This window comes from Alligator mississippiensis, chromosome 14, assembly GCF_030867095.1.
Source record: "Alligator mississippiensis isolate rAllMis1 chromosome 14, rAllMis1, whole genome shotgun sequence".
NCBI lineage: Eukaryota > Metazoa > Chordata > Crocodylia > Alligatoridae > Alligator > Alligator mississippiensis.
Window position 1 is genome coordinate 1917453 of NC_081837.1, and position 17415 is coordinate 1934867.

At 67.2% G+C, this 17415-nt stretch overlaps 1 protein-coding gene across 6 annotated transcripts in view; it reads left to right on the plus strand.

The window, feature by feature from the left end:
• ABR (ABR activator of RhoGEF and GTPase) overlaps window positions 1-16892 on the plus strand; it is a 40851-nt gene extending 23959 nt beyond the window's left edge. For 5 of the 6 annotated variants that reach the window (XM_059717491.1, XM_059717490.1, XM_059717492.1 and 2 more), the window contains 17 exons: window positions 495-547; window positions 754-894; window positions 1161-1282; window positions 1400-1565; window positions 1693-1815; window positions 1908-1983; window positions 2154-2258; window positions 2925-2999; window positions 3280-3377; window positions 3775-3906; window positions 11306-11365; window positions 11661-11770; window positions 11981-12120; window positions 13145-13279; window positions 13444-13549; window positions 14355-14502; window positions 14830-16892. In XM_059717491.1, coding sequence (XP_059573474.1) covers window positions 495-547; window positions 754-894; window positions 1161-1282; window positions 1400-1565; window positions 1693-1815; window positions 1908-1983; window positions 2154-2258; window positions 2925-2999; window positions 3280-3377; window positions 3775-3906; window positions 11306-11365; window positions 11661-11770; window positions 11981-12120; window positions 13145-13279; window positions 13444-13549; window positions 14355-14502; window positions 14830-14919 — 1880 coding nt within the window. In that variant the 3' untranslated portion in view covers window positions 14920-16892. Of the gene's footprint in view, window positions 1-494; window positions 548-753; window positions 895-1160; window positions 1283-1399; window positions 1566-1692; window positions 1816-1907; window positions 1984-2153; window positions 2259-2924; window positions 3000-3279; window positions 3378-3774; window positions 3907-6985; window positions 7328-11305; window positions 11366-11660; window positions 11771-11980; window positions 12121-13144; window positions 13280-13443; window positions 13550-14354; window positions 14503-14829 lie in introns of those variants that run through there. The other variant, XM_019491899.2, reaches the window with a different exon arrangement.
• The last annotated feature ends 523 nt before the right edge of the window (window positions 16893-17415 follow it).

A 17415-nucleotide genomic window follows, 5' to 3' on the forward strand; every position in this document is an offset into this window, starting at 1 on the left:
TCTCCCCGCCTGCATTGCACTCGGAGTCGGGCAGGGTGCCGCCTCGGGCACACGCTGCCTTGCATTGACCGAGGGCAAACCTCTGGTTGCTCCCTCCTTGGACCCCAGTCCCCCGCTTGGCACCGGGCTGCTGCTGCCCCCAGCAGTGCCAGGAGCCACGGACACGGGCAGAGCCATGCATGGGAAGCCTCATGGCGCTCCTCTAGGCTGCGCGTGGCAGCGTCTCCCATGCGGCCCCATGCCGCCATGCACCTGCTCCCCCAGGCCTGCCGAGTAGGGACCCAGGAGGGGCTGGGCAGAAGCCCAATTTGAAGGGCACAGCCTGGCTGTGCCATAGGCAGCGCCTCTCTGGGGTCTGCACTTCCAGGCACAGGCATCTGGGACATGCTGCGGGGGTTGGAGCCTTGAGCAGGGGTGAGGGGGGCCCTGGACCTGCTGGGTTGAGGCGAGCTGTGGCTGGCACCCCCACCTGACGGCCATGTGTTCCCCCGCAGCGCTGCTGTACAAGCCCATCGACCGTGTGATGCGGAGCACCCTGGTCCTGCATGTGAGTATGGCACCTGCTCGCCTGGGGTGAGGGTTGGTGCCAGGGCTGCTTCCTGCTGGGGACAGCAGGCAGCTTGGCACTTTCCCAGGAAGGGGCCTTTGCTTCCCAGCCCCACATGGGCTGGGGTCTCCCCAGCTCTTCCCAGGGCCCGTGCTGGGGGTGCCTTGCTGGCCCTCGCCCCTCACCGCCACCTGTCCCTTTCCCAGGACCTGCTCAAGCACACGCCGGCCGACCACCCCGACTACCCGCTGCTCCAGGATGCCCTCCGCATCTCCCAGAACTTCCTGTCCAGCATCAATGAGGACATCGACCCCCGGCGGACGGCCGTCACTACTCCCAAGGGCGAGGTAAGGGGCTGGGAGCTGGCTCCACAGCTGGGGCCCTTTGTCAGCAGAGGCAGCAATGGGGGACCCAGGCATGGGGATGGGAGTGGAGGAAGATTGGCGCAGTGGGCCCAGACTCACCTCGTTTGCAGTTTGCAATTGTTACCCAGCTTGCAGGTCTGGAAGCTGCCTTCAGTGGGGGGTCAGGGAAGGGCCTGGGCCCAGGGGAGTCTGTGAGGGAGACCGAGACCCCTGCCCCTGCTGACGCCAGCTCCGGCTTGTACCCTCAGGCCCGGCAGCTGGTCAAGGACGGCTTCCTGGTGGAGGTGTCGGAGGGCTCGCGAAAGCTGCGCCACGTCTTCCTCTTCACCGACGTGCTGCTCTGTGCCAAGCTGAAGAAGACGGGTGTGGGGTGAGGGCCGCACGGGCTGGGGTAGGGGTGGGGATATGCGGGCCCTATTTTTGGCTGCTTGGGAGGGCCCGGTGTTGGCTGGGATCTCCCCGGCTCAAGCCTGCCTGTCGGCCGCAGAAAGCACCAGCAATACGACTGCAAGTGGTACGTGCCGCTGGCCGACCTGGTCTTCCCAGCGCCTGAGGAGACGGAGCCGTGCGCACAAGTGCACCCCATCCCCGACCACGAGCTGGAGGACATGAAGATGAAGATCTCGGTCATCAAGAGTGAGGTGCAGAAGGAGGTGAGCGCCCGCTGGGCCGGGCCGGGGCCACTCGGGGCCGTGGTGCCTGCAGCCTGTGCAGAGCTGGGGGTCAGTGCGGGACAGCCGGGCTGACTTGGCCCCGGCACTCCCTGCTCCCTCCCTGCAGAAGGCCGGCAAGGGGCAGAGCCGGGCCATCGAGCGCCTCAAAAAGAAGATGTTCGAGAATGAGTTCTGGCTGCTCCTCAACTCGCCGACCATCCCCTTCCGCATTCACAACCGCAACGGCAAGGTAGGGCTGGCACCCGCTTGGGTTCTGGGGGGCTCTGTCCCTGCCCGGCCAGCACCTCTCCCTCCCGCCCTGACGCTGCCTGTCTCTTCCAGAGCTACCTGTTCCTGCTCTCCTCCGACTACGAGCGATCCGAGTGGCGGGAGGCCATCCAGAAGCTGCAGAAGAAGGGTGAGGCTCTGGAGACATTGATCCTGTCCTCCCAGGGTGTCTGCAGGGGCTGCCTGTGGGGCTCACGTTTCTTGCCCCGGAGGCCCGCTGGAGGCTGTGGCCGCTTGCAAGAGCCCGTGCCCATGGGACTTGTGTCCTGGTGCTGACCCGCACCCTCCTGTCCCCTGCAGACCTCCAGGCCTTCGTGCTGAGCTCGGTGGAGCTGCAGGTGCTCACGGGGTCCTGCTTCAAGCTGCGCACGGTGCACAACATCCCAGTCACCAGCAATAAGGATGGTGAGCACCTCCCGCGGTCCTGGGGGGCGGCCGGGGGTGCAGAGCTCGGGCCAGGAGCCAGCGCAGGCAAGGGGAGTGTTGGCCGGCTCCGGGGCCTGGCTGCGTTGTGGCTCTCTGCGGCTGTGTGCTGCTGCAGCCCCCTTCTGTCCTCTCCTGGCTGAAGGCTGGGGGTGGGGGGAAGCCCTGTGTCCTGGGTAAGTGCCTCTTGGAGCTCCTCACTCGTCCCCAGCTTGGGCCCTGCGTGCCACGGGCAATGCCCCATGGGCGTCTCTGCTCCCAGCCCAGGGCAGGGCCATGTGTGGTCTGCCTTTCATGTGCCGTGGCCTCAAGGCTCCATGGCCCTTGCTTGACGCTAGGTGGTGCTGTGAGAGCAGGGCTGGCCCTGGGAGAGTGGGATGGGAAGGATTTAAGCAGAGGTTTTGTGGGGCTGTATCCTGCTCGAGCATGGAGAGCTTGCTATGATGGGTGATGGTGGCATCACAGCCCTGAGGCTGCCCCATGCAGCAGATGCTGGCAGACCCAGGAGCTGGATGCATTCAGTTGCTGCCCCCGGGGAAGGGAGGGGGTGCTGGTGCCAGGCGCTGTAAGCCAGCACCCTACCTGCTTCTGGGGCTGGGACTGCGGCCTGATGAGCCTAATGAGCGCCTGTGCTTCTCCGTGCCACAGATGACGAGTCCCCGGGGCTCTATGGCTTCCTGCACGTCATCGTCCACTCGGCCACGGGCTTCAAACAGTCTGCCAGTAAGTGCCCGCCTCGCCCTGCCCCTGCCACCCCGCTGCAGCTCCCCTCACTGGGCACGGAGCGGGGTCTGGCCCTTGCACGGAGGCTCTGCTGCTCCCCCAGGCTCTCCATGCCTCACGGGTGTGGAGATGGGCCAAGGTAGCCCTGCCCCGCAGGAGCTCTGCCGGGGCTCCTGTCTCTGCCCATCCCATGTGGCCCCACTGGGGTGTCCCAGGGGCTTCAGGGTGCAGCAAGGATCCCCTCGATTGTCTGTCTGAGCCCTGCCGTCTCCTCCCCCAGACCTGTACTGCACACTGGAGGTGGACTCCTTCGGGTACTTTGTCAGCAAAGCCAAGACCAGGGTTTTTCGGGACACGGCCGAGCCTCAGTGGAACGAGGTGAGTGAGAGGTGCCAAGACGGGGAATTGGGCATGGGCAGGAGCTCACAACCCTGCCGTCCTGGCTCTGCCGAGGCCCCCGGGTCCTGAGCCCTGGATTGTCCTGCACAGAGTCCTGCAGCCACATTTCTTCCAGCTCGGGGCTCCCCACGCACCCAGCTTTGCCATGGCCCCTTGTTTCTGCCCCGGCTGGGCAGGTCCTGGATTTCTTGTGACCAGAGCCCCTTTCCCTGGCTCCAGCCAGCCCGAGCCCTGCTCCCAGGATCAGAAAAGCTAGTGCCACCACCGGCCTACTTCCCTGCCCTCCCCTCCCCTCCCCTCCCCTCCGTATCCAGCCTCGGTGCCCAGCTCTGCCCTCCCATAACTCGGCCCTGCTTCCTCCCTTCCTGCTGGCCAGGAGTTCGAGATCGAGCTGGAGGGCTCCCAGTCGCTGCGGATCCTCTGCTACGAGAAGTGCTACGACAAGACCAAGGTCAACAAGGACAACAACGAGATCGTGGACAAGATCATGGGCAAGGGGCAGATCCAGGTAAGCCCGTGCGGGGCGCGGTCCCAATCCGGAGCCGCTGCAGAGCCGGTCTCTACCCGGGACACCATGGCCCTCATCCCTGCCTGCACCGCCCCCGCCTGGGACATCCTGCCGCGCGCTTTCTGTCTGGCGCTCGCCGGATCTGCCGGGCTCCAGCGCCAAAGCCATCTGTGCGCTGGCGGCCCGCCTGCCTCCCTGCCAGGCATCCCCCACCCAGCGCAGGCCAGGCTGCCAGGATGGGGAGCTCTTCTGGCTGTGGATCCGGCTGACGTGTGAGAAGGGAGGTGCCTGGATCGGGGTGGGATGGGGCGGCTGTCCTGCACGCTGCCTGCCCTCCATCCAGTGGGCTCCCAGCACCAGGCCCCGGGCTCGGAGGGTGCTGGTTTGCCCCGGCCCGTGGTACTCATTTGCTCCTCACTTGGACAAGCTTCCCTGCAACCCCGTGCTTTGCCCCGGGCGAGAAGCACGCCCCACCTTTGCTTCCACCATGTGCTGCAATCTGTCCTGAGCAGCACAGCCTTCATTCATCCCTGCTGCTGTTATAGCAACCAGTTGCTAGGGCAACAACTCGGTCTCCTGGATTGGCTGAGGAGGATGCAGGAGGGAGGACGGAGCTGTGTGATGGGGAGGGTAGCGAGCTCCTGGCTGCCCCGGGCGCGGGGCTAGGGCAGGAGGCTGGAGCTCTGGGCACAACCAGCGGCAGGGCAGGGGCTGTCCGGGCGGGGGATCCAGTGCTGGCTCCGTGGCCTGCGCCTTGGTGCTGGGCTGGGCACAGGCACACGTGGCCGTGAGCTTGGCATGCCCAGAGCCAGCCGCCGTGCGGCTTCTCGGCTGGGAATGATCCCTGAGCCAGAGGTGCTTTGTGTGTCCGTTTGGGTGGCGTAGGGCAGGCGTGGCCGGGTGGAGTTCTCGGCCCTGCCCCAGGACGAGCTTGGTCCCATTGCTGAGATGGCCTGAGCCAGGCATGTTTAGGGATGGCTTCCACTGGGCCAAGGCCTGGGCAGCTCATGCCACTGAAGGAGCAGTTGGCTGAAAGGGAGCTCCTGGTCCTGCAGCAAGGCAGAGGCTCCCCCAAGCCCCGGCAGAGCTGACAGCAAATGGGAAAGCATGGGGCCTTCCCCCCACAATCCCACAGGGCAGGGCACCTTCCTGCTGCCCATCCCGGCGCTCGGAGCTGGCTGTTCCCATCCTGGATGGGACAGGTCCGTCCCTACCCGCTCCATGGGAAAATGCATGTGCCGTCCGGCCCCTGGGGAGCTGAGGGATGCGGAAATGCTGCAGCCGGGACGGTGGGGGTGAGCGCGGAGCCAGACCCCACCCACGCGGGGCTCGGGGCCGTGCGGTCCTGCCCAGGCAAGTGGGGAGGTTGGGGGTGGCAGGAACAGGGCGCAGGCCCTGGCTGCCCTTGGAGAGCCGCAGGGCGCTGGCTGGAGCGAGGAGGCCGCAGCATCTGGAGGGCAAGGGAAGGTCCTGGCTCAGAAATAGCCTTGTGTCAACAAACACGCGTCAGCCATCGGGTCTGGGGACATGGGAGCTGGGCCAGGGACAGGTCCACGGGCCGCCCAGGGAGGGGCTGGTGGGTCTGGCCTGCCTGGGGAGCCGCTTCGGCAGTGTCCCAGGGGCGGCAGGGGGGTGGATGGCCGGGGGCCCTCAGAATAGCGCATCTCCCCCAGAGCAGCGCCTGGCCGGCAGCCCATGCGCAGGGTGTGGAGCGTGCAGGCCGCAGCATCCAGCCTCAGGAGGTTGGGCTGGGCACGAGAGGGCACTTGCTGGAGCTCCCCAGGCCACCACGCTCCCCTTGCCGGGCCGCAGACAAGAGCCCTTTGTGCTCGGGGGCTGCGGCTGGTTGCAACTAGCTCTTTGAGGAGCTGAGCCGGGGTCGGCGGCTCCTGGACTCGGCAGCCGCAGGTGTGTAAGGCTGGGGGCAGGGGATCCTCCCAGGCAGGGATCCCGGCTGTGCCCCCGACTGCTCGGAGCCAGACCCGTCGTGGCCCGTGGAGCCCACGTGGCGCCCCCGGGACCCCCCGAGCGTGGCCCAGCAGACGGGGGGAGTCGGTGCCCCCCGTGCCCCGGCTGCACCCCTCCCCCAGGCGCCGTAGCTCAGCCGCCCGGGCCCGTGCGGAGCCCCCGAGGCAGGAAGTCGGCAATGGGAAGCAGATGTCGGCTGTGGGACCGACTGCGCTCCCCGCGGCCCCATCGGGAACTCGCAACGTGCGAAGGTGGCGCCTCGGCCGCCTCTTCCCTGGCGCCTGGCAGACCCCCCGGGGCTGCTCCTCTGCAGGGCTTCGCTCGCCCGCGGGCAGGACCCTCGGTGCCGGGCGCAAGCAGGACCCTCGGTGGGGTCCTGCCTCCCCTCTGGGAGGGGGCTGGGGACTCGGGGCCATGGCAGAGCATGGGCGCAGCGGGTGCGAGCGGGGCATGCGTGGGACATGCGTAGGGGGACGGGGGCGGCACGTGGCAGCGCCGCTAGGAAAGCACCCCCCTTGGAAACCAGGGTTGCTGTGGCAACGAGCACCGCCGGGAACACTGCAGGTGCGGGAAGCAATGGGGGGGTATCATGTCGGGGGGGGCTAAGCCTAACCCTGCCGGGTCTCCTGGCTGGGGGGCTGATCCTGAGCTGCAGCATCCCCCAAAGCGGGGGGCTGTGCATCGCCCGCTCCTAGCAGGGAGAGCCCCCCACCTTCCCCTGCAGCCTGAGACCCCACACGTCTCCCTGGGGGTGGGGGCACCCGGGCCTGCCTCCCCCTGCCAGAGCTGTGACTCGCACACGTGGGCACCGCACCTCCTGCACACGCATGTGAGCACTGGGCTGACACTGCCGCCCCTGCTCAGGTGCATCAGGGCCTTGCCGCATGCTGGCACGGGTGGGGGGCAGCCACCCCCCTCTCCCCCCATGGCTGGGAAGGAGTTAACAACAGGGCTGAGCCAAACTTCCTGCAGCAGCTGGTTGGGGGGGGCAGAGCAGCCTTCCCCTGTGGCACGGGAGGGGTTAACGGTGCGGGTGCGAGGGGGGGCTGCTTTGAGTCACTTCCTTGGAAGGGGAGGGCTGCTTGGGGCTGGCTGCTCGCACCCGCCTGGCTCACTCGCACTCTGCCGGGAGATGCCTGCCGGAGCCAGAGCCACCGCCGCCTGCCTGCTCCTGCAGCCCCGGGGCCTGCCGGCTGGGGGCTCCAGTGCCATGGGTGCCCCCCAGTGCCACTAGGCTGTAGCCGGGGCAGGGGCAGCACCGCGCTCCCAGACCCGCCACCAGCTCCCAGCGATGACGGACGTGCTGGTGCAGCCGGACTGCAGCCTGAGCGCGGCATGCGAGCGCCTGGACCACTGCTGCCTGGAGGCCGGCAACGAGCCCGGGGCCAAGCGCCCCCCCAACACGGGCGCCCGGCTCTGGGGCCGCGTGCGCAGCAAGCTGCTCCGCCAGAAGGTGCCTCGCTGGGCCCGGTGCGGGGTGCCGGGGGGGTCAGGTTTGCATGCAGCTCGCAGGGGTGCTTGGGGGCTTTTCCTTCCCAGGCCGGTGCCTCAGGGCAGGGCGGGAGATGCTTGCTTGGTGTCCGTGCATTGCAGCACCGGGGGTTCCTGGGTGAGGACCGTGCTCTGCCCCCTTCCCCAGGTGGTGGAGGGGACACAGCGGACATCGGTGCTGGTGTTGGGACTGCGTCCCTTTGCTCCCCGCCAAGCTCGCTCAGCACCTGGCACGTGGAAGGGGACACGGAGGGCAAGTGTGTGGCAGTCAGCCTGCGGGCACGTGCCCGTTTCAGCAATGTCAGGTGGGAAACACTGGCATTGGACATCCCCTGGGGCTGCTGACTGCCTACGGGGTCTCGGTGTCAGCTGCTGCCCGATGCCATGGCGGTTCCCTGGCCTGAGCCGTTGGGAGCAGCTTGCACATAAAGGTTGGCATCTGCTGGGTGCGGCGGGCCCAGTCTCGGGGCCCCTGCGGTCTGAACTCATGGTCCCCGGGGATGTCCCAGCAGCTCCACACCCACGCTGCAAGAGCATTAACCTACTTCTTGTGCTGCCAGCGTGTTCGTGGCCAGGCCCCTCCCAGGGGAGGATTCGGAGCTGCCTGGCCCGCTGTGCCGGCCTAAGCTGGGACTCCGGGGGTCTTGCCATCTTCCGCTGGATGCATCCACGGGGGAGCATCGTTTGCTTTGCTACGATGCAGGCTCCTTGCAGGGTGCCAGCCCCACTTAGCGCCTGCCCGGAGGCCAGGTCGAGGCCGGGCTCCCAGCGCCTCCCCTGCCTGGCTGCGCGCAGAGCCCAGGGGCCGCAGCAGCAGTTCCCCAGGGGTTGGTCCTGGCGGGGCGGCCGTGGAGAAAGTGACTTGTCTGGAAGATGCAGAACGGCCTTAATCCTCCGTGTTTGCTTGGAGGCTGCAGATGGCTCCGGGCCCTAAGCACAAAGCGTGTGTGTGTGTGTGTGCACGCACACGCATGTGCCAGCTTCTCAGCTTGCTTCTCACCGTGCCGGTGAGGCGGTGCTGTCTGTCAGGACTTGGGCTGCATCCCGCGTGCCCGTAGCACATCTTAGCAGCGAATACCAGGTCCTCAGTCAGGGCACGGGCCGGGGGGTCACTGGCTGGACCTGCCACTGCCAGGGGCTGTGCAGGTGCAGGCTCAGCCAGCACGAAGCCCGGCTCCTATTGCATGGCAGGTGAAATGGCTGTGGCAGGCATGGGCAGTGCCCTTGTCCCTCCCGCCGTGGCTCTGCAGCCTCGATCCCAAAGGCTGGTCATGGGGCTGGAGTGGGGGATGTCGTGGGCTCCCCGGCGGCTGCCAATGCTGGGCTGGGCTCCGTGGCCCCGGAGGCCCCTGCCTGCCCTTGTCCCTGCTCAGAGCTGGGCGACACAGGTGGCTCCCGGCCCAGGTTGGCACCGACTCACCCCGGGGTCCCCGAGCTGCTCAGCAACCAACCCAACGAGCCGGTCTGCTCCGGGGGTGGTGGCACGTGGGTGCAGCGAGATCACTCTGCTCCTGCCAGCAGCTGCCAAGCTGGCACGGCCGGTGTCTGGCACCGGGCCCTGGCACCTCCCCAGAGCACTGGGTGGAGGGGACAGGTTTGTGGCTGAGACCCTGGGGGGTCCCCAGCCCGTGCCAGCTCTCAGCCCCCCGGCACGGTCTGACTCACAGGACTTGCAGCCCACCACCAGGCCACGGTGCCCTGGGCTGGCCGGGAGCCCTCCTGCAACAGAGGCGGAAGTCGCCGTCCAGATATTTGGTTTGCAAAATACTTGCGCTGTTGCCAGACCCTGCTGATAATGGGTGGCTGCGCTGCTCCCAGACGGGGCTGTGTGGGCAGGGGTGGGCGCTGCCTCGGCCGCATGGGGACCGCGGTGCCTTTGCATGCTCCCCACCCTCACCTGTGCTTGGGAGCGCCGCTGCAGGCGCCCCGGGACGGCCAGTCTCTGCTTCAGCGGGGCTGGGCAGGGCTGCTGCAGCGGGCATGGGTGGGGGTGCAGGAACGCGTCTGGCTCTCGGGGCAGGCCCCCGGCACTAGCAGGATGCTAACCTGGCTTTAATAAAGGCTGCATTTGGGGGCCCGCGAAAGCCCTTCCATATGTGGGCTTCGAGGGACTTCAAAGGCTGGGGTGGGGGGTAGCGGGCGGGGAAGGAGCCTTGCTCGAGTTCACACAGCGCCGCGGGCTCAGATTACAGGGCTAGGGGGGGCTGCGCTGCGGGGCTGGGGTCCTTCGGGGTCATGCGGGAGCTGGAGGAGCCCTGCCCCCAAGGCAGAGCTGCAGCTCCCCGTGCCGCGGCCCATGCAGCCAGGCGGCCACGTTGCCAGCTTGGCGGCGGGACAGGGCCGCGGTCCCGGGCGGCTTGTTGCTCCCTGGCCCCGGCATTTCTTGCACTCGAGGTCTGGCTGAAAAGCACCAGGGCGTGCTCAGCCGGGCTCGTGGGGCAGGGCGCAAGAGTTGATCGGCACCGCAGCCTCCAGCCACAGGCAGGGTCCCTCGACGGGGCTCGGAGCGGCCGCAGCTCCTGTGCGGCTGGCTCTGGGGAGGGCCTGGCTGGCAGTGGGGTGGGGGTTGCTCCTGCGTGCTGTGGCTTTGCATGGCATGATGCACTGTGGCATGGCGTGGCGCGGTGCGGCATGGCGTGGCAGCCAGTGTCCTGGGAGCTTTGTGAAGTGGGGGTGGGGGCAGAGACCCCGTCTTGGCAGGGGCGGGTGGACCGTGCAACCAGCTGTGCCATAGCTGGAAGCACTGCCCTCGTGACCCAGCTCTGCAGTCAGGGTGGAGGCCGGGGGAAACATGCCCTACCCGGCTCCCTGCCAGCCGCAGCGCTCCTCGGGTACCCCCCGGCCGGAGGGCTGGTTCCCACATGGGAGGACAGGAGCAGCTGGGGGAACGCTGGCCCCTGGCTGTGCTGCCTCCCAGCCCTGCTCTGTCCCTTCCTCCACGGTCAGGGTCTGCCTCCCGGGCAGGGGAGGGGGAGAGGAGGCCTGGATGCTGCCCCCAGGCCAGCGGGAACAGCCTGTCCCAGGGAGCGCGGGCCTGGCTGTGGCATCCCCCTGGACTGCACGTGAGCGCCGCAGCCGGGCTCCTGTCCCCAGATGTCGGGTGAGCTCTATCATCACCCGGCAGGACCCACACTCCTGCCCCAGGCCCGGACTGGGTGCTGCGCCAGGGGCCCGGGTTCGCGTGCACCTGTTCGCTGTCCACCTGGGAGCCTCCCCGCAGCGCTGGCAGCCAGAGCGGGGAGCAGCTGGAGAGTGGGACGCATTGAGCTGCATGGCCAAGCCTGGCTTGGTCCCTGCTGTCACCTCCCCGCTCCGGCTGCGCTGCTCCCCACTGTCCTGGGCCATGCACGCGTCGTGTCTCTGTTGCCCCCCAGGCTTTTGTTTGGGCAGCAGCGCCGGCATCAGGGTGGCCCCCAGCCGCCTCCAGGTCCCTGGGAACGTGGGGCCTGGGCAGGAGCTGGCCGGGGTCCTCTGCCAGCCGGAAATAGCAGAGCCCGCCGTTCCCAGGAGCTATAAATAGCCGTGGCGCACGGAGCCGGGCTTCTGCGGAAAATGCTGCCCCGGGTCTGTTTGTCTTGTTTAGCTACGGCCAGAAATAGCCCGGCTGCGTGGGGACGCCGCTCCTCCGGGGCCGTGGGGCCGCTTGCAGCAGGGTCCGGCACTGCACCTGCCCAGGCTGCCCGGCGCGGGGGGAGATGGGTCTGAATACAGCACCCCTCTCCTTGCATGCCTCTGGCTGAGACTATCCCAGCCTTGCTGCCCGGTGGGTTGCTGTCCCCCGTAGAGATGCTGGCCGAGCTCCCGGCCCCTTCGCCCCCATTCAGCCTCCCCACAGACCCCTCCTGCTCTCAGCTGCCACGCCTGGGGCCCCCACGCTGCCAATGTCCCCTGCTCCTGTGGGGCACGTGGGGATGTCAGCACCTCCCGTCTCTCCCTGCAGCTGGATCCGCAGGCCGTGCAGACCAAGAACTGGCACATGGACGTGATCGAGATGAATGGGGTACGTCCCAGGGGCGGGGTGGGTGCTCGCGCTGGGGCAGGGAGACCCCGCAGTGGGGTGCTCTGTGTTGTAGAGCAAGGCAGCCCCCTCCCTAGGGGCTCCTGTCTCCGCTGGCTGGCTGGGTCCTGCTTCTCCGAGGCCACTGTCCTGGAGGTCACACCGGAGACACCTGCCCAGACATGGGGTCAGGGCTTCTCCGAGAGCTAGCCCCTGCTGGGCCCAGGGGACACAACCCAGGGCCCCTGCCTGAGGCAGCTGCCTTCCCACCTTGACCACGCTCCACCTCTGCCTGCAGATCAAAGTGGAGTTCTCCATGAAGTTCACGAGCCGCGACATGAGCCTGAAGCGGACCCCGTCCAAGAAGCAGACCGGCGTCTTTGGGGTTAAAATCAGTGTCGTGACAAAGTGAGTGTGGGGCTTTCCCGGGAGGGGCGATGGGGCACGTGGTTCCCCATGTCCCTGCTCCAACTTGGCTTTCCCAGGGGTGAGCCCAGGCCAGTCCCTGCAGATGCCCCGGTCCCGCAGGGTGAGGCTGCCCACTGCAGGGGCCTGAGCCGCGGCAGGTGGAGACATGCCAGGCAAGCCGTGCTGACCGTGCCCTGCTCTCCCCGCCAGGCGGGAGCGCTCCAAGGTGCCGTACATCGTGCGCCAGTGCATCGAGGAGGTGGAGAAGAGGGGCATCGAGGAGGTCGGCATCTACCGCATCTCGGGGGTCGCCACCGACATCCAGGCACTGAAGGCCGTCTTTGATGCCAGTGAGTCAGCGCTGCAAAGGTGGGGGGCGCAGGGAAGGGATTTAAACCCGGCACAAATGAGCTCCTGGCTCCGCTCCCCTGGTGGGGCCCAGCCCCCTGGCTCCGTGGCCCAGAGTCCCCCACGGGGAGGGAGCACCTTGGCCAGAGTCTGTGGAGGCAGATCCCCTGTGGCCTGCATCTCCCCAGAGCTGTGACGATGCTGGGCGTGCGGGTGCGACTGGAGGGGCACAAAGGCCAAAAATGGGTGCACTGGGGTAACACGACTGCCACATCCAGGCAGGTGGAGGGAACCCGCACCCATCTGCAGGGAGCAGCCACGGCTTGTAGCTCCAGCCCAGCACCGGGGACAGAACACGGGCCCTTGCAGCTGGGGCCTGGCAGCCATGGCAGGGCCCCCCATCCCTGCGTGCTTTGCCGAGGCACTCAGCCCTTGCTCGCTCTGCCCTGGTTCCTGCAGCCGCTCCCTGCCTGGCCGGCACTGGAGGAAACTCTGAGTCAGGGCAGCTTTGCAAGCCGATTTGCAAGTTGTTCCATGTTCCCGGAGCTCCGAGCTGGCTGTCCCCGCGCAGAGCTGGTGCCAGACCCTGCCGGGCCTCCCTGCTCCCCAGCCTCCCAGCCAGCAGGTCTTAAAGGGCACCGCTGCCCTGCTTTGCTCCACGGTTGTAATACAGACCTTCCTCTGGTGCCCACCAGCTTGGGGGTGGGGGCGAGAGCCTGCTGCCAGGCGGGATCCCCTCCTGCCAGCGCTGCAGGCACCGCTGGGCTGGGGGGCTGAGCAGCACCCAGGAGCAGTGCCCTGTGTTCAGTCTCCCATAGAAAGCACAAGGCAGAGGAAGGCCCCCGTGTGCCCAGAGGGGCAGGTATTGGGGCCGGGCACTGGTCACAAGCTGTGCTCCCTTCCCTGGCACTGAGCACTGGGACACACGAGCTCTGGACTAGGGGCAGTGTGGGCCAGGCCCTGCCGGGTGTACCCCACGCAGATGGGGGGGTAAGCCGGGCGTGACGCTCAGCATGGTCTCTGCAGACAACAAGGATATCCTGGTGATGCTGAGTGACATGGACATCAACGCCATCGCTGGCACGCTCAAGCTGTACTTCCGCGAGCTGCCAGAACCGCTCCTCACTGACCGGCTCTACCCTGCCTTCATGGAGGGCATCGGTAAGGCTCTGCAGCTGCGTCTCCCATAGGCTTCCTCCTTGCAGTCCCGGAGGCGGTGGGCACTGCCCGGCAGTCGGAGCCGGCTGCTTCCCACCCCAAGGGGAGGGTGGGGTGCGGGAGGGGTGGGTGCGTGGCCTGTCTCAGCACCGCCTCCTCGTCCTCAGCCCTCTCGGACCCCGCAGCCAAGGAGAACTGCATGATGCACCTCCTGCGCTCGCTGCCGGACCCCAATCTCATCACCTTCCTCTTCCTGCTGGAACACTTGAAAAGGTAACGCCCCGCTGCACCCGCCGGGGGCACACACGGCCCTGGGGTCCTGTGGGCCAGGCAGGAGGGCGGCTGCCGATCAGCCAGAGGGTCTGGGCCGTGCATGCAGGAGACCCCGCCGACACTGATGCCCGTGCATTGCTGGTGTGAGGTTCCCCCCCCGCATGGCACCGTGACCCGCTGTTCTGCCGAGGACCCAGGAGTGGGGAAGGCGCTGGGCTCCCGCACGCGGGGCCGGGACGGGGCGAGCGGCTCGTGTTACTTGCTCCAGAGGCATTTTGCTCTCTGGTTTGGCGCAAAGTAAACAGAGGAGGCGGGGGGAGGGGGCAGCGGAGGAGCCTGGAAGGAAAATCCATTCGGTTTCCAGGCGGGGAGCTGGGCACGGCCCGTTCCCACATCTGCTCTCCTGGCCGGGCCCACGTGGGGGGAGCGCAGCTGTCTTCTGCCGTGGCGTGTTGTAACCCTGGTCTCCCTGGCGCTGGGCAAGGTTGGGGGGTTGCAGAGCCTGGAGGAGGAGGTGCTGGGGGTCCCAGGCTGTTCCCAGAGCCACTTCCCACTGCTCCCTGGGCAGAGGGGGCCGGGCCGTGCGGCCGGACAGTGCGGGCAGGTCCCAGCTCTCCGGGAGAGACGGCCAAAGCTGTCCGGGCGCTGGGCCAGCTCATGTTAGGCTCAGCGGCCAAGCCAGGGGCTGGGGAGGGGAGGTAGGAGCTCCACACCTGCTGCGGTTTCCCTCTGCCCGGGAGAGCCAGCCGGGCACGGGGCCGATGCCTGCACCCCGCAGTGGCTCACGCACTCCCGATCCCCGCAGGGTTGCCGAGAAGGAGCCTGTCAACAAAATGTCCCTCCACAACCTGGCCACGGTCTTCGGCCCCACCCTGCTGAGGCCCTCGGAGGGGGAGAGCAAAGGGCACCCCACCCTGGCCTCCGACATCTGGTCCCACGATGTGATGGCGCAGGTAGGAGGAGGGGGGATGCGTTTCCTCGGGCCCCCAGCACTCCCCGCTGGACACGCTGTGCAGGACCGGGGCTTGCTGCCAGCTCCCTGGTACCCACCCCATGCCACGACCCCCCGACTTGGCACTTCCCACGGGGTCCTGGCTGGGCTGGCTGCGTGGCAGCTGATGCTCCTGCCTGCTCCACGCAGCCTGCCTCAATGCATGCAGTCCAGCCCCTGCCTGTACGTGCCTCATGGGGCAGGGCTGCTGGGTCCGTCTAGCCTGGGCTTCAAGGGGCTGGGGGCTCGGGGCAGGCCTGGCCCTGACGCTCTCCTCCCGCTCCGGCAGGTCCAGGTTCTGCTCTACTACCTGCAGCATCCTCCCATCTCCTTTGCGGAGCTGAAGCGCAACACACTCTACTTCTCCACGGACGTGTAGGCGCTGGGCGGCGCCGCTGCGAACACTCCCGGCCTCCCGCCGCGGGGGCAGCGCGGCCGGGGCACACCTTGGCAGGAGAGCGGCATGCTCCTGGGACCGTGGGAGCCGCCCGCCGTGCCCAGCCCCGTGCCCCCCTGTACAGTAGTCGTGTCTTACGTACCTTTGTGTTCAGGAATCGTTCTATGTATATTCGGTCGACAGAAGAGGTCGTGACGGCTGCGGGCATGGGTGCCCCCCCGCGGTCCACTGCCCCCCGGACTGTTCCTGCCCGCCTGGCGCCCCCTCCTCTCGCCCAGCTCGAAACCTCCTGGCAGTGCCTGTCTCGTGCGCGTCCCCGTGCCTGCATGCGCGGCGTCGGCTTGCTTCAGCCGCTTGGAAGCCGAGGGCTCCCGGCGACGACCAGCTCCGCTTTGCCTTGCTGCCTGTGCGCCCGCTGGACCCCGCGACTGGACTGTGCTCCCCCGGTGAGCCTTGGCTCTGGGAGCGGAGGGGACTCGTCTCCCCTAGGTGCTCTGTGGCCTGCCCCGTGGCCCTGGCCTTTGTTTCTTGCCTGTCTGTTGTGTAGCACTGTGGTTCCCTCCCCGTTTCTCCTCTTCCTGTGGGGAAGGATGCTGTGCCCCAGCCTGCAGCTGAGTGGGGCCGTTGGGAGCAGGACGCCCATGTCCTCCCCTGTCCACCAGCTGCCCTCAGCTGCAACGTGCCCCCACAAAGGTGGGTCGCCCTGAGGCACCACGATCACTGCAGGTCCCCCAGGAGCGCGCTGGGGCCTTGCTAGTGCCAAGCGTGGGAGGACTGCCTGTCCCCGCCGGCCTCGTCTGGGCCTTTGCCTTAGCTGTTTGCACATGTTCCTCTCCAGCCGAGCACTGCCGCTAGGGCAGCCACTGGGCGGAGCCGAGCCAGCAGCAGCTGCCTTCCTCCTGCGGGCGCGAGACAGGGCGACCCTGCTCCCGCCATGCCAGTGCCAGCTCTGGTCGGGCACGAGGAGGGTGGAGGTGCTGCCTCGCTGCACCTTGGTGCTAGGCAAACACGGGTGGGCGCTGGCTCCCTCTGCCCCGCAGCAGGGTCACATCTGCGCGCTGGCCGCCCACTGCCCCTTTCTGCAGCAAGGCAGAGAGCATCTGAGCTGCGGGGAGGGAAGTAGAGGCAGGGCTGACATGGAGGAAAGCCTTGCGTGCTAGGACAGGGCCTGCCCGGGGTGGAAGCTAGAGCACTTCCCTGCGCCGTCCCAGTCAGTGGCTCCTGCCCCCAGAGGGATGTCTGGGGGCTGCTCCGCCACCGTCCCAGGACAGCCTGCAGAGGGGCGGTCCCCCCTGCTCTGGGAGGTCCTTCCGTGGCCCTGCCCCGCCTCGTGCCAAATGACAACGGACGCTCCGGGGCTGGCCCTAGCGGCATGGCCCCTCACCCCGACTGTTGACTGCTGCAGGGCGAGCCGCCTGCCCCCTGAAGGCACCAGGTATGTCCCCAGCGCCCCGTTCCTGGGGCGACGGTTCCTGCCAGCCCCCACACCAGCGAAGGAGGGGGAGGCCTTTCCACCCCCTCTCAAGGGCTCTCGCACTCCAGACCCCGCTCTGCTCAGAGCGGAAGGGAAACGACATTGTACAAAGTACCCAGGCCTCTCGCCCTCCCCTGGCGTCGGACTCCAGAACCGGGACGAGGGTGGAGCTGACTGCACAAACGGATCCCGCGTCTGTCTGATTTGTTACGTGTGTCCAAGTCCCTGTCCACGATGGTGTCCTTCCAAGTGGAGACTGTACAGCCAGCCAGCCCCCGGCCCCGAGGGGTGGGGGGGGCGCTGGACTCTTGCAGCTACAGGTAGAATAGAACTGTTCATTCATATTGGACTTTTAACGAGCTGTTAAGGATATATTTTTTGTGTTCTGTTAAACATCTGTAGATTCTAACTTTAAATGGATGTAAAGTCTGTGAGGAGACTATGTTAATAAATGCAAAGCCCTGATGTTTGCACAAACGGAGCCGCGGTGTCCGTGCTTGCGCCTGCGCCAGCCCAGAGCTCCTGCTCCGCTGCCCCCATGTCACAGCAGTTGCTGTGCTTGGTGCTGTCCCTGTGGGGCCAGGCTGGGCTGCAGGGCACGTCCAAGGGCCCAGAACTAGTCCAGCCTCAAGAGAGACTGCCTGCTGCAGCTGCTTGTTTCAGGGACACTGCAGCCCTGCTGAGCCAGGAGCGCCAGAAGGCAGTGCAGAAACCCGGCTCTCAAACCTGCCAACCCCGCTCCACCCTGCAGCTGGGAGAGGAACTGATGGAGACAGGAGACCATACAGCAGCCTCCTTCCAAGAGGAGCACTCAGCCCATCGCACGGCTGTCGCTGGAACAGGGGCGGTCAGGGGCCCGGCCCAGAGCGAGATGCCTCTCCGTCAAGGCAGACAGGTAAAGCGGCCCCTGGGCCAGTCCCGCTTGTTCTTGCAGGGCAGCACTTTGGGGCCACGCGGGCTTGAGCTGTGGAAGCAGTTTGTGCACTGGTGTGTTGCTGTGCAGC